At 31.2% G+C, this 15317-nt stretch overlaps 1 protein-coding gene across 5 annotated transcripts; it reads left to right on the forward strand.

The window, feature by feature from the left end:
- The first annotated feature begins 7477 nt into the window (after positions 1-7477).
- On the forward strand, positions 7478-13132 carry LOC101498806 (subtilisin-like protease SBT4.14). Of its 5 annotated transcripts, none has more exons than XM_012718745.3 (11): positions 7478-7719; positions 7896-7987; positions 8923-9023; positions 9126-9269; positions 9387-9501; positions 10094-10610; positions 10890-10987; positions 11065-11289; positions 11452-11560; positions 11676-11889; positions 12411-13132. In XM_012718745.3, exons 1-11 carry the CDS (start codon positions 7606-7608, stop codon positions 12941-12943), a joined length of 2262 nt encoding a protein of 753 aa, XP_012574199.1. In that variant the 5' UTR covers positions 7478-7605; the 3' UTR covers positions 12944-13132. The 5 variants fall into 5 exon arrangements, with proteins under 5 accessions (XP_012574199.1, XP_004510915.2, XP_027192257.1 ...); XM_004510858.4 differs by having other exon boundaries at positions 8926-9023; XM_027336456.2 differs by having other exon boundaries at positions 7567-7719; positions 7874-7987.
- Positions 13133-15317: the final 2185 nt, after the last annotated feature.

Raw genomic sequence — 15317 nt, forward strand, 5'->3', positions numbered from 1 at the left:
TAAGGTATCCAATTTGCATCAGACTCATATCTAATTATCTTCTACTCCATATTTTAATAAAAAATAAATTTTATCATTTTTAAAAAATAAAATCCAACATTAAGTTTTCTCTCATTTGTGTTTTGGAAAACTTCAAGTTTTATGTGATACGATTTGAATTTTCTAAAACACATTTGTGTTGTGAAATTGAAAAAGATTTTCAGAAATACAACATTTGAATTTTCTTAAACAAACTTTGTGTTTTAGAAAAATTGATTTTTTTTTTTTCAAAAATATAAAGTTTGAATTTTTCAAAATACATATGTATTTCGGAAATTTGATTTTTTTTTTCTAGAACACAAATGTTTGAAAATTTTAAAACACATTTATGTTCTTGAATTTTTTTCTAAGTTTTTCATAACTCAACTTGAATTTGGTGGGATAAAAAAAATATTTAATTTTCTTTTTTTTTTTTAAAAAAAAAAGTAAAAATGGTAGTTTAAGTAAAACGAGGGGTAGGAGTACAATTTTTATAGTAAATTTTTTCCAAGTCTAATCCTTTGTAGGCTAGAGTTTTTTGGGCAGGCCAAAATTATACAAAATTTATTTTTTTACATAAGAAAATTACTCTACCTCAAAATATAAATAAAAGTTCGTCAAAAAACAACTAATTTATGTGATTTAAAATTTGGACAAAATATTAATCAATTTTTCTTATATTTTCGAATGGAGTAATAATTTAAAATACATTATGTTCAAAACATTCAAGTTCACTAACACTAAAAATATGGTCCGAAGGAGCATTAGCCTACACACAAATTACTTATCTTTAATTGCATCTGTAAATTATAATATTGTAAGCGTAATTATATGGCAAATCATTGGGAGATCTTTTGTTAGATTAAGTTTTTATTAGTAGTATTAATCTCCAATTATTAGTATTATTATATTAATTAAATAATTAATTAATCTACTAATAATCTATTACTTATTTAAATATCTGAAAGGAGGATGTTCATAATTTCACAATTAAAATTTCTTGGACCACATTTTATATTTTTGAATTTGAAAAATCCAAAAAAATTTATTGGTGAAATGATGAAGCGTCTCTTTCATGTTTAATTCAAACATTAGATAATCCAAATCTTTCACGAAAAGAACAGCTAATTCGAGATATGTGATATATGGGTAAACTTCCAAAATATATAATTATTGGCCAAAAACATTTGCAAGTGTTGTGCTACTGCCGGTGAAGCAGAAGAATAAGGGCAACCCCACATTTCCTTAATCTTTCTAGTTTTGAGCATCTATTTTTCATCCATTTATGGGTTGGGAGGTGTATTATGAGGATTTGGGGAGATAAAATGGCCTTTTTTTGTGTGTGTGTACATTACTATACTTAATATTTTTTGTTTTGAAAAATTTATCCTCTACCCTCATAATTTTTTTAAAATGTCAAAATTTCCCTCAAAGTTTTTTTTTGACTATTCCACAAAATCCAGATTTAATTTTTTCTCTCACAATTTTATCATTTTCGGAGATGTAAAAAAGATTACCGGTAGGTACAAATTTTTCAGAAAACGTTTTTTAAAGATTTCTGGTACACAACCTGTTTCTAAAAAACTTTTTTTAAGTTTTCCGGTACAGAAGGTTAATACCGGAAAACTTTAAACCAAGATTTCCGGTACAAGAAGGAAAAAGTGTGTACCGGAAAACTTCATTCACAAGTTCTCCGGTAAAGAAGGTAGTTCCGGAAAACTTCATTTCCAAGTTTTCCGGTACACACCTATTTTTTTATTTTTTATTTTTTTTATTTTATATTTTTTAAAATTTTTAAAATTTTATTATTATTTTTTAAATGTTAACTGATATAGATAAACCGCTACTATTATTGGATAAAACATGCGTCAATACTTCAAATATTTTTGACACATATCAAGTATGAATAATTATAATTAATATTGTAAAAATATATTATTATGATTAATTATAATTTATTTTATTTCAGATATTTGATATAAGGGATGCTGTTGTGAATTAAGCTAAATATATCGGTATAAAAAATAAAGTTACCGTTATTATCCGAAGATCAGATATAGAGACATGAGAGAAAGGAAGAAGAAATAAATTAATATTAGGTTGTGACAAAGGAGGGAAATACAAGTGTGCAACTAGTTCAACTGGAAGTTCAACAAAAAAATGTGATTGTCCTTTCAAGCTTAGATCAAAACCATTAAAAGATGGTTCATGATGGACAATTAAAGTAATTTGTGGAATTCAAAACCACGAATATCTAATACTTTGGAGGGACATGCATTTGTTGGACTCTTAGATGAAGAAGAAAAAAATCATGTTCATGACTTAACAAAATATAATGTTGCACCGAGACACATATTACTCTCATTGCAAGACCGAGATATGAACAATGTTACTAAGATCTCACAAATATATAAACAGAGGAGTATGATTCGATTGCACGTGAGGGGTAATAGAACAAAAATGCAACATTTATTCAAGTTAATTGAAGATGCAAAATATGTGCGTTGGAATAGAAAGCGTGAAGACTCCGATGTTATGAGAGATAGTTTTTGGACGCATCCATATTCAGTGAAGTTGTTGAAGTTGTTTCCGATTGTGTTGATTATGGACAGTACCTACAAAACCAATAAATACAGAATGCCGTTACTTGACATTGTTGGTATGACATCAACAGAAAAGACACTTGTAGTTGGACTTGCTTATTTGGAATGTGAGCGGGAAGAAAACTTGTGTTGGGCATTAGAGAGGCTAAGAGATTTGTTTGTTACACAAAACAAATTTCATAAAGTAATTGTGACAGACAGAGATCTTGCATTAATGAATGCAGTTGGTATTGTATTTTCATATGCTGTTAATTTGTTTTTTCGATTTCATATCAACAAAAATGTTGGAGCAAAATGCAAGCAATATGTCTTACAGGATAGACAAGAGTCAGTATTGAACATGTGGAAAGATATTATGTATTGCAGTGATGAAAAAGAGTATATCATGCGCTTGCACATGTTTAAAAAATCATGTGTCGATAATCAAGTGATTGTTGATTATGTGAAAGAAACTTGGTTGACTCGTCATAAGGAAAGGTTTGTTTAAGCATGGGCAAATCAAGTGATGCATTTGGGGAACACAACGACTAACAAGTATGTAATGTGACTCTAAAACTTTGATTTTGCAATTTTATTATATATTGTTGAATTTCTCAATGGTGACAATTTATATGTAATGATAGGGTTGAGTCAGCTCACTAGAAACTGAAGTTAATGTCAGAAAACAACATAGGGTGATATGTGTAAATGTTTGGAGGCTATAAACAACATGATAAGGTTGCAACATGAAAAAATCAGGACCTCATTTCAGAAAATTTTCTATGATGAAGAACATGAACACATAAATCCATCTTATCAGAGATTGAATACATTTGTATCAAGAGAAACTCAAAGACATATTGCTGAAGAATACGAGAAAGTTGAGTGTGTGGATACTGACAAATCTGTATATGGGTGCTCTCTCAAAAGGACATAGGGGTTACCTTGTACTTGTGAATTGACACAATATAAATTGATGGGTGAACTAATTCCTCTAGATTTTGTGCACATTCAATGGAGAAAATTAAACATGGAATGTGAACTCACTCAAGACACAAAAAAGTAAGGGTTTCATCTTGTTACACTCTTCTCTAACAAATAGGATTTATGTACTCATGACAAAGATAGAAAAGATATAAATTAGAGAATAATTACAAGAAAGATTTGATTCTTGATAAAACTGTTCCAATGGTGTTAGAAAGGTCGTCTTTGAGTTTCTATGCTAGAACACAACTCTCCAAACTTCCCAATAGTAAAAAAGATCCCTAAAAAGTGAAAAACACATTTATAAACATTCATCCGCGTGCCATGCGTCCCAGGTGCGGAATTTGCGCTTCAGGCGCGCCTCGACAGATTCAAAAGGGTGGAAATGCGCCCTAGGCGCAGTTGTTGCGCTTCAGGCGCACAACTTCTTTAGTTTGACGTTTTCTACATATTTCTCCTCTTTTGAGTCTGAATTTAGTTCCAGTGTCTTCATGAAAGTTGGAGCTATGGATCTTAGCATTCATTTGCATTTGGTTTGACTCCAATTGAACATCTACAACTCCATATATGACTGAAATACTCCACATAGGTTATGTTGATTTCTCACCAAAATTCAGAACTACACTAAAATAAAGTAACAACGCAAAACTACAAAAAATCTCTACTTAATCAAGGAAATAAGAACATAAACACTTCATTAAATCAAAGAATTAAAATCAACAAAATATAGCAAATAACTCCTTAAATTAACAAATTGTTAAAGATATTTAGTTCTTTGATGCGTATGCTAGAAAAAGACATAATAAAATATAAACTATATAAGAATAAGATAATATATGATATATAAGATAGTGACAAGATAAACATTATCATATTCTCTGTTTGATGCACACATGCAACATTATAACATTTTATTTTTTGATGTATTTGATACACATTTCATCATGATATGATATAATATATATTATATTTAAATAACAAAATTACCATTGTGAACAATTACATATTAGTTTTTTTTTTTAAATTAACTTATTATATTTTAAATATTATATATTAACAAAAAAATTAAATAAGGAATGAAATAATTTTATATTAAAACTATCCATTGACAATACTAAATAAACAATTTAAATTTTAAAAATAAAATTTTGAGTAACCAAATAATTATATTTTATTTGTTAGAATGTAAATAAAGATATGATATATATTATATATAAATGGCAAGAATACCTTGTAAACAAATTATATTTATTTTAAAATTTCAATTAACTTTCATATTGTTATAATTGTAAATACTAATGTGTTAAATCATATAAAAAGACAAAACTACCCTTGTGTAAAATCATAAATATTTTTTAAATTAATTATTAATATTTTAATTTTAAGTTTAATATCAAATTCTATTAACTATTTTTCTATTTGATTATATTTACATTTTTATATTTTATAATTTTTTTATATTTATATTTTATTATATTTCAATTTATATTTTATAAGGGTAATTGAATAAATTAATGTTTTTATCCTATTCTGCTGATTTCTAACCCAACTCATATTCAAAATAAAAATTTCAACTAGAGAGACATGATAAGATTAAATTCTGAATTAATTTATCATATCATGTTGATTGATTAAACACTTGATTCAAACATGATATGATAACTTATTTCTATCATGTTCGTCAAACGCACCCTAATAGTTTTCTCACCCAAATAAAACAACATTTAAGTGGTAGGAAGTAGGAACACAATACACTATTTTCTTTTACCACACTCCTAATTAGGGGTGACAAAGGTATGTCGACCATCATTCCATCAAATGGGAAGGGGTGTACTAACTTAGTTATGCGAATTGAAACTTCAACTCCATCCTATCCTTTGAACACTTGATTCAAATATGATATGATAACTTATTTCTATCATGTCCGTCAAACGCACCCTAATAGTTTTCTCACCAAAATATAACAACATTTAAGTGGTAGAAAGTAAGAACACAATACACTATTTTCTTTTACCACACTCCTAATTAGGGGTGACAAAGGCATGTCGGCCATCATTCCATCAAATGGGAAGGGGTGTACTAACTTAGTTATGCGAATTGAAACTTCAACTCCATCCTATCCTTTGAACACTTGATTCAAACATGATATGATAACTTATTTCTATCATGTCCGTCAAACGCACCCTAATAGTTTTCTTACCCAAATAAAACAACATTTAAGTGGTAGGAAGTAGGAAAACAATACACTATTTTCTTTTACCACACTCCTAATTAGGGGTGACAAAGGCACGTCGGCCATCATTTCATCAAATGGGAAGGGGTGTACTAACTTAGTTATGCGAATTGAAACTTCAACTCCATCCTATCCTTTGAACACTTGATTCAAACATGATATGATAACTTATTTCTATCATGTCCGTCAAACGCACCCTAATAGTTTTCTTACCCAAATAAAACAACATTTAAGTGGTAGGAAGTAGGAAAACAATACACTATTTTCTTTTACCACACTCCTAATTAGGGGTGACAAAGGCACGTCGGCCATCATTTCATCAAATGGGAAGGGGTGTACTAACTTAGTTATGCGAATTGAAACTTCAACTCCATCCTATCATTTGATGGATTGCAGGCCGACTTGTTGACACGACAATGAAAAAACAAATAAAACATGATTTTTAAGTGAATTGGTCTATCAAAACAAAAACCACAAAATTAGTCAACTAAAATTCAACGCAATTGAATAATTATTATTAGATAAGTAATAAAACTCTAAGGTTATTGGAATGTACCGAGAAAACGAGATAATAGTGGTATAAATAATGACATAGCCAATGAAAAATAATTAAAAAAGAAAGATTTTTTAAATTGACCTAATGGACGCCATTACGCCACACTATGTTACTGTCTCGTTTTTCAGCACGTTAAGTCGATCAGACTAACTTAAATGGTAGGATCTAATCTTTAACTCGTTCCCACCTACGATATCCTGCTAAACGAGTTGGTCCCACAAGTTCAACCCATTTTGTCACTTTATTCCCAATAAAACACTCTATGTGCTTTTACCTATAAAAAACTGCAGAGCATCTCCCATCACACGTATCACATTTTAATTTCAAAATGTGTCTAATTTGGGTTTAACTTCAAGTTATGCCCCGTTGAATAACAAATAATATATACAAGGTCATATCATGCTTGCATTGGAATTTAAGGAACCGGGCGGTCCTTAATACAAGGGGTTCTTTGTTTTTAAGCATTGTATCTCTACTTCACTTGATAGTGATGTGCCTTACAGCTTCTAAGCTTCTTAGACTCTTCCACTTCTCATCAATTCATTATTGTGTGACCATTTACCACCTAATAAAACTATCTCATGAAATGAATCTTTAGTAACATTAGTACTAATAAAGACTAACACCAAATAAAATGAAAAATTTAAAAGGATAAATATCAAATGTAGTCCCTAAAATATTTGGACTATATCAATTTAGTCTCCTACATAAATAATATTCTAAAATGATAAATCAAATTACTCCCTTCGTTGGTATTGCAGGGATTATAGTGATATTAAATTTATAATGTCGAAGAGTTGTTTAAAACTAAGTGAACGACAATGTTAGAGATATATTTGATATCACATCTCAAAAAAAAAGATGACCTGATTAATATTTTACAACTATAGATATCATTTTGTAATATTGATAATGTGGAATACGAAGTTGAGTATTTACTCAATTGAAAATCAGAATGTTAATACAAGTTCCCCTTGAAGAAGCAACATTAGGCTCTATATGAGAACATTGACTGTGGTCAAAAGAAGAAATAATTTAAAGTTCTGTAATCTGTCTTACAAGTTTTCCATACCAAAAACATCAATGAATTATTTGTGTGGAATAAGCAAACTAGTTGAAACATGTTTTTTACTTATCCTTTCTTTTCTAGATTTCTCATGATATATATAAACCTATGCTTAGGGATCCTATACTGTTTATCCATATGCTAATGCATTATATATAAGTCTAGCATGTCAATGCTAATTATGTATTTTCAGAAACTTACTAACACCTATTCTCTTCTTTGGCTTCCATTACTGCTGATTCTATTAAGTAGTGTTTCAGTTAATGGTGTTGAACAAAAGGTAATAAATTTTTTCTCAATCTTCATTCCTTACATTAACTAAGATAAATTTGATTTTCTTTCAAACTTGAGCTATCTCCTAACATGTTAGTTTTTATGTTTTATTATTCTTAGTTTTTAGGTCCTTAAAAGTTTATTTTTGCCTATTCACTTAGGCATCATTTGAATTGTTTGCAGGACTTTTACATTGTTTTCCTAGGAACTCATTCTGTTAGTAGAGAAGGAGCAGTAGAGACTCATTTAAATATTCTCTCAACTGTTAAACAAAGGTAGTCTATTTAATTTGTGAACATTTTTTCCTCCACATTTCAAGCCTAAAATTACATAAAACTAAACATTCCCGAAACAGGGGAGATCGTTTACATTAGACTAAGTGCAATCACACAAGTGAGTTGAATATCACATTTTAACCTAAAACTTTAAGCCATTGAGTTTATGGGTCCTCTCGCTTAATATGTTGTTCAATCTTCACTTTTTTAAGCAATGTAGGACTTCTAACTCACATTTGCTATACAACATTAATAATATGAGAAAATGAAATAATGGAGTGTAACCACGTGTATTGTGTTAGATACCGATATATGTCAGACACTTGACACACCTTCAATCTAAAGTGTCGGTGCTACGTGATAAAAGTGACCTATCTAGTTTGTATTAAATCAAATACTTTAAAATTAAAGGAATTATCTCAATTAAGGCTGTAAAAAAACAACTCAACCACTCAAACGAACAAAAAAAATTGAACCATGGGTTGGTTCGATTCATGAACTTTTTGTCACAGTGTGGTTCAATTCGGTTTAATGGTTCTGTTTTTTGATTCTTTTTGAAACACTTCTAATATTTAATTTAATTTGATTCTGATTTTGATTTTTATTTTTTTTACAATTCTAATATTAATTAATAGTAGCAATTTGGTATAGTTCGGTTCACAGAATAAATTCAATTTAAAAAGATAGAGCTAAGTTTTTTATAAAGGTAGTTTCGGCTCATAAATATAGAGCTGATACACCGAACCATTATACCAATTCAATTCGGGACAAACATTTAACGGTTCAATTCGGTTTTAACAAACTGTTATAATGGTTCATTTCAGTTTTCTTCCCAAATCGAACCATGAACAGTCTCAATGTAATCTTACAGAAATTTATTTCATTATTTTGTTTTCATTTGTGACCCTTTTTGGTTTTAATCTTTGTAAACTTAGCAGCCATCATGAAGCCAAAGAATCCATAGTATACAGCTACACAAAGAGCTTTAATGCATTTGCTGCTAAACTATCTGAGGATGAAGCAAATAAGTTATCTGGCATGAGACCATTTTTCTCTTGCTCCTTTATATTTGTTTGAGTTGTACATGCAACATATTTAGTCATTTTTTATCTTTTTTTGTTTTGTTTTGTATGTGTAGCCATGAATGAAGTACTCTCAGTATTTCTAAATCAGTACCGCAAGCTACACACAACAAGATCATGGGACTTTATTGGATTACCTTTGACAGCGAAGAGAAAACTGAAATTAGAGAGTGACACTATTGTGGCTCTTTTGGATACAGGTTTATCATACCTTTCTTCTCATTTTCATTTTCTTTTTAGTATTTCCTTGTTCTTTATGATAGATTTTGTGTAATGGTATTTCATGAATTGTTTGTGTTTCCATATTTGGGATGTAGGAATCACTCCTGAGTTTCATAGCTTCCATAGCTTCAAAGATGATGGATTTGGTCCTCCACCTGTTAAATGGAGAGGAACTTGTGACAAATATGTTAATTTCTCAGGCTGCAATAAGTAACATCCTTATCCTTATGTACACTATGTCACTATATGACTATATATTTAATTTGTGGATTTAACATATAAATGGTAGTGTCAAAAGTCCCACATCGGATGAAATATGGACTGAAAACGTGTTTTTAAGTGAGGTATTTTTCACATTTCAAGTCAGTTTTGCAGGGTTAAGTTAGGTCTAACCCAAAATTTAAGATAGTATCGGATCCTATCCAAGATATGTTGGACCACCCGCTATCGAGAAACTTAGGTCACACATCAAACGTTTAGTCCTAGGCGTAACAGAAGGTGTGTTGAGAGTCTTACATCGAATGAGATATGACCTGCAAATAGGTTTATAAGTGGGAGACATCCCATCAAATAATTAAAACAGGATATTGAAACAGTAAAACAATAAACATAATTAATCATCTAATAATTGAATTGACTACTGCTATTTGGTGTTAACCATTTATACTAAGTGTTGAAAGTATATAAAAATATGGTTGCATATAATAATTGTGGTGAAAATGTAAGCTTTAGTATGGCTTACTTGTGTTAACATTATGTATTACATTCTCCTTGGCATCTACACTTGATGAAAAACTTGAAGTAAGATCATTGGAGCCAAATACTTCAAGCTAGATGGAAGGTCTGATCCATCTGATATATTATCTCCCATAGATGTGGGAGGAGGGCATGGAACTCATACAGCATCAACAGCAGCAGGAAACCTTGTACCAAATGCAAGTCTCTTTGGATTAGCCAAAGGGACTGCTCGCGGGGCAGTTCCTTCAGCCAGGTTGGCAATTTACAAAGTCTGTTGGAAACAGGATGGATGTGCTGATATGGACATACTTGCTGCATTTGAGGCTGCTATACATGACGGTGTCAATGTCATATCTGTTTCCTTAGGTGGAGAAAATGCAAACTATCTGCAGGACACTCTCGCGATTGGCGCATTTCATGCTATGAGGAAAGGCATAATCACTGTGGCCTCGGCAGGAAATGATGGTCCAACTATGGCAACTGTCGTAAATAATGCGCCTTGGATTGTCACAGTAGCTGCTAGTGGCATTGATAGGGACTTCCACAGCACTATAGAGTTGGGGAATAGAAAAAATGTTTCTGTAAGTTTTTTTTATTAATTTTGGCAATCACGTGTTAACCAGAGTTATTTGACCATAATAACAGAAGACTAGTTTTATTGGAACAATCTACATCATTGAAGTAACTTTACTTTATTTAATAGTCTTATTTTATTTTATTTCAATTGAGAAGACTATTTCAGTAATATCACATTCATGTGTTCATATGATTTTAGTTATAACCAATCTAACATCAGTGGCTTGTTAAGAAATACTGTGATGAAGATAATGTGTGTGTATATAACATTGAGAGTTATGCAGGGGCTAGGAATAAGCACCTTCAGTCCAAAACAGAAACAATACCCTCTTGTTAATGGGGTCGATGCAGCGCGAGACGCTTCGAGCAAGGAAAATGCTAAGTAATTTTCGCGTAGTTTTTCAATAATACCTGACTAAGTTTTCATTGTTAACAAAGAAGATTTTGATGCATTGACAGGTTCTGCTTGGAAGATTCCTTAGAGCCAAAAAAGGTGAAAGGAAAGATTGTTTACTGTAGATTTAAAACATGGAGCACTGAAGCTGTTGTGAAAGCAATAGGAGGCATTGGTACTATAGTTGAATATGATCAATTTCTTGATGTTGCTGAAATATTCATGGCTCCTGCTACCTTTGTGAATAAAAGCACAGGTCAAATTATTACCAACTATATACAAACTACAAGGTGAAACATGTTCTTTGTTCTCTAAAAGACCTTTGAGGTCTTTAATTGGTACTTACTAATCGTTCTTAAGCAAGCTAATAATTGAATATTTGCTATAACCAATAATTTTTTACTGGCTTATTTAATAACATAGATTTGACATAAATTTATTGTTCAACAAAGATCACCATCAGCAGTGATAGATAAGAGCCATGAAGTAAAAATACCAGCTCCATTTGTTGCTTCTTTTTCATCTAGGGGTCCAAATCCAGGATCTCAACATGTTTTGAAGGTGCCAATAGTTGCTAATTTTCCACCATTTTGTACTTTGTGGATTTTTTGTGTCTTTTACTTCTGGCACATTGACCCTAAAGCTAGTATTGTGCTCAATAATCTCTTGGATGCAGCCTGATGTAACAGCTCCTGGCATTAGCATCTTGGCATCATATACACTCAGGACATCAATTACTGGTTTAGAAGGGGACACCCAATTTTCAGAATTTACACTAATGTCTGGTACTTCAATGTCATGCCCTCATGTTTCTGGAGTAGCAGCATATGTGAAGTCATTTCACCCAGATTGGAGTCCTGCTGCAATCAGATCAGCTATAATTACAACAGGTGAAAAATTAAAGATTATCATTTTAACTTCCTATATATAGTGTTTAGTTGATTTTTTTCATCACATCCAAAATCAACAAAACTCTTTCTGTCTGCGGGTTCGGTAGCTAAACTGGTTTGTGCTAAGGATTAGAAGAGTCGGTAGATTTAAAGTATTGGGGTTCAAACCTTGAAATAACAACTAATATATACTCCCACTCTTACAAAATATAAGCAAAATTAACCACTTACATATTTACTAAGATAATTAGTTATTCACTTTTATTCTTGTTAACCTCATTTAAAAGTCAACTTCACTACATAAATTACCCCCTCATCTAATTTAATTGCATAGAAAAAGGGGACATTAAATGAAGGACATTTTTGGTGTACTATCATTAAATAAGATGAAAAGAATCACTTTTTGCTTAATGTTGTTACAGAGGAAGTACTAACATTTGTATAAAAAAAAAAACTTTATGTCTCTAGTCATAACTTGTTGTGTTTTGAGATAGCTTAACTTGTGTACACTCTTTATCAAGCTAAACCTATGAGCCAGAAATTTAACAAGGAAGCAGAGTTTGCTTTTGGTGCTGGTCAAGTTAACCCAACAAGAGCTGTGAACCCTGGTTTAGTCTATGACATGGATGACTTTGCTTATATCCAATTCTTATGCCATGAGGGATATAATGGTTCCACTTTATCAGTACTAATTGGTTCTCCTATAAATTGCACCTCTTTGCTTCCTGGAATTGGCCATGATGCTATTAACTATCCCAGCATGCAATTAAGTGTGAAAAGCAACACAGAAACAACAATAGGAGTTTTCAGGAGAAGAGTTACCAATGTAGGTCCTGGACCAACTATCTATAATTCCACCATCAAATCTCCAAAAGGAGTGGAAATCACAGTGAAGCCAACTAGCCTCATTTTCTCTCATACCCTGCAAAAGAGGAGCTTCAAGGTATCAGTGAAAGCAAAATCTATGTCAAGCATGCAAATTGTATCAGGCTCACTTATTTGGAGAAGCCCCCGTTACATTGTTAGAAGCCCTATTGTTATCTACAGTCCATAAAGTTATAACTAGCAGTGGCCAAAATCAAGCTTGTAGTATTATATTCTTTCCATTCTTCTGCTTAATGTTTTCATTTTGTTCATCACATAGCTCTTGATTTGTTGGAGTGTTTACTTGCATTTGATCCTAAGATAGTTGAAAAAGGTAATATTGAATACACTAAATTAACTAGTGTTATCTTTATTTTCATATTTTTACTTCAACAATTGTTATAATTTCTTTTGGGGATTATCTAAGGGTAGATGTCATATATATATATATTATTGGGCGGATCATTCTTCAACCCAACCCAAGTGGAACCCACTAAGTTTTAGAATTATTATTATTAAAGAAAAAAAAAAGAAAAAAAAAAAAAGGGAACAAAGTGATTTATTGGACTTGGTCCATGTGAAAGGATTTTTTTGGGGTTGAAATCCATAATAAAATAAAAGTGAACAGTGTCGTGCTTGAACAAGGAAAAAGGAAGAAATAGGAGGCAGCGAGTAACAAGAGAAGAAGAAAAGAAAATTGAATTATGGTGATGGTAATATGTGTGTAACAAACTTGTTCCGTTTGATCTACAATTTTAGTATGTTATTTCTACCATTGAGTTTGTTTTTTTAATATACCGTCTTAGTAGTTTTATGTTATCTAAGAGTTACTTTGGAAATTACTTTAGAATATTCACTTTAGTGGAATGTTGTTTATTATTTGTTTGATTTCCACCTTCTGTGATAGCTATTGTTGATTGATGTTCCTTAGTGTTACTAGAAATACTTTAGTGTACCCATTAATTATTAATGTGAAAGTTTTGTTACGGGATTAAGTCTCGTAGTTTTTATTCTCTCAATTTGAAGAAAGTTTTCTACGTTAAAAATTGTACATGTTTGTCTCATCTTTAATTTTCTTTCAATTATTGTTGTTATGTGGAATTATATTTTCTACTTAGCCATTTATGTGCATAGGATGAGGGGAAAATATTCAGCATTATTGAGATAGTTATATCTAATTTTTCCAATAAAGTGGTCTCAGAGCTCAGTTCGTTTGGTTTGTGCATTTAAATGGAGGAGGAAAATAAAGGTTTGAATATGATTAAACTCAACTATCCTAATTACACACTTTGGAAGACTCTCGTGAAAACTATGTTATACAATAAAAATTTGTATGATCCTATTGAGGGTGACACCGCTGAACCCGAAGATAAATTTGACGTTGACTAGAAGAAGATGAGTAGAAAGGTAGTGGCCTTGATCAGACAGTTGTTGGATCTGAGTGTATATCCACATGTTGAAACTGAAATAAATGCTAACAAGATGTGGGAGAAATTAAAATATTTTTATGAACGAAAGAATGTGCAAAATAAAGCATTCTTGATTCAAAAGTTGATGAATATGAAATACAAAGATGGGGATTCAATGAAAAAGCATTTAAGTATTTTTTAGAATACAATGAATCAATTGACAACAACAAATATTAAATTAGATAGTGAGTTGCAAATGTTGTTATTGTTGAGTTCCTTGCATGATAATTGAGAAGTCTTTGTTGTGATATTGACCAATTCAGCTCCAAGTGGAAAGTTGAAAATGTCAACAATTAAAGAGAACATGTTGAATGAAGAAGCTCGAAGAAAGGAACGTGATTTTATTGGTTCTTCCTCAAAGTCAGAAACACTAGTTACAAAGTCACAGGGGAATCTCGACACTTCCATAGACGCGACAACTTTGAAAGTCGGAGCAAGTCAATAAGCAAGTCGATGACTAGAAAAGAAGTGATATGCTACAATTGTGGTAAAATACGTCACATAAAAAGAAATTACAGGTTCCTTAAGAGAGATCAATCAAGGGAAAAAGATGAAGACAAAGAGAAGAAAAATGATAAAGATACAACATCAGTTGCATTTGTTAGTAATGTCTACATTGTTTGTGATGATAATTCTATAAACCTTGCATGTCAGGATTCAACTTGTATTATTGATTCGGGTGTCTCATATCATCTTACTATTAGCATGATTTCTTCTCATCTTACGATGTTGGTGATTTTCACACAATAAAAATGGGAGATGAAGGAGTATGTAAAATTATTGGCATGTGAGATGTTTTGGTGGAAACTGGGAATGTAAAACTGAAGAATGTTAGAGAAGTTTAATATGAGCAATTACAAACTAGCCAATATTCCACTTGCTACTCATTTTAAGTTGAATTCTAAACAATTTATGTAAGTGAGAAAGACAAAGAAGAGATGAAGAAGGTTTGTTATGCATCCGCAGTTGGTAGTTTGATATATGCTACGGTATGTATGAGTCCAAATATTGCTCATGTAGATGAAGTTGTTAGTCGATTTCTCTATAATCCTGGTAAAGATCATTGGGAATAAGTAAATCTTAGATACCTCGGAG

The sequence above is a fragment of the Cicer arietinum genome, chromosome 7 (assembly GCF_000331145.2).
Source record: "Cicer arietinum cultivar CDC Frontier isolate Library 1 chromosome 7, Cicar.CDCFrontier_v2.0, whole genome shotgun sequence".
NCBI classification, from domain to species: Eukaryota; Viridiplantae; Streptophyta; class Magnoliopsida; order Fabales; family Fabaceae; genus Cicer; species Cicer arietinum.

Bases quoted from the DNA above. Each gene is read 5' to 3' on its own strand.
- LOC101498806 (XM_012718745.3), top strand. From the start codon at position 7,606: ATGTCAATGCTAATTATGTATTTTCAGAAACTTACTAACACCTATTCT. The intron at 7,720-7,895 runs GTAATAAATTTT...AATTGTTTGCAG, and splicing joins TTAATGGTGTTGAACAAAAG to GACTTTTACATTGTTTTCCT. The intron at 9,270-9,386 runs GTTTATCATACC...TTTGGGATGTAG, and splicing joins TGTGGCTCTTTTGGATACAG to GAATCACTCCTGAGTTTCAT.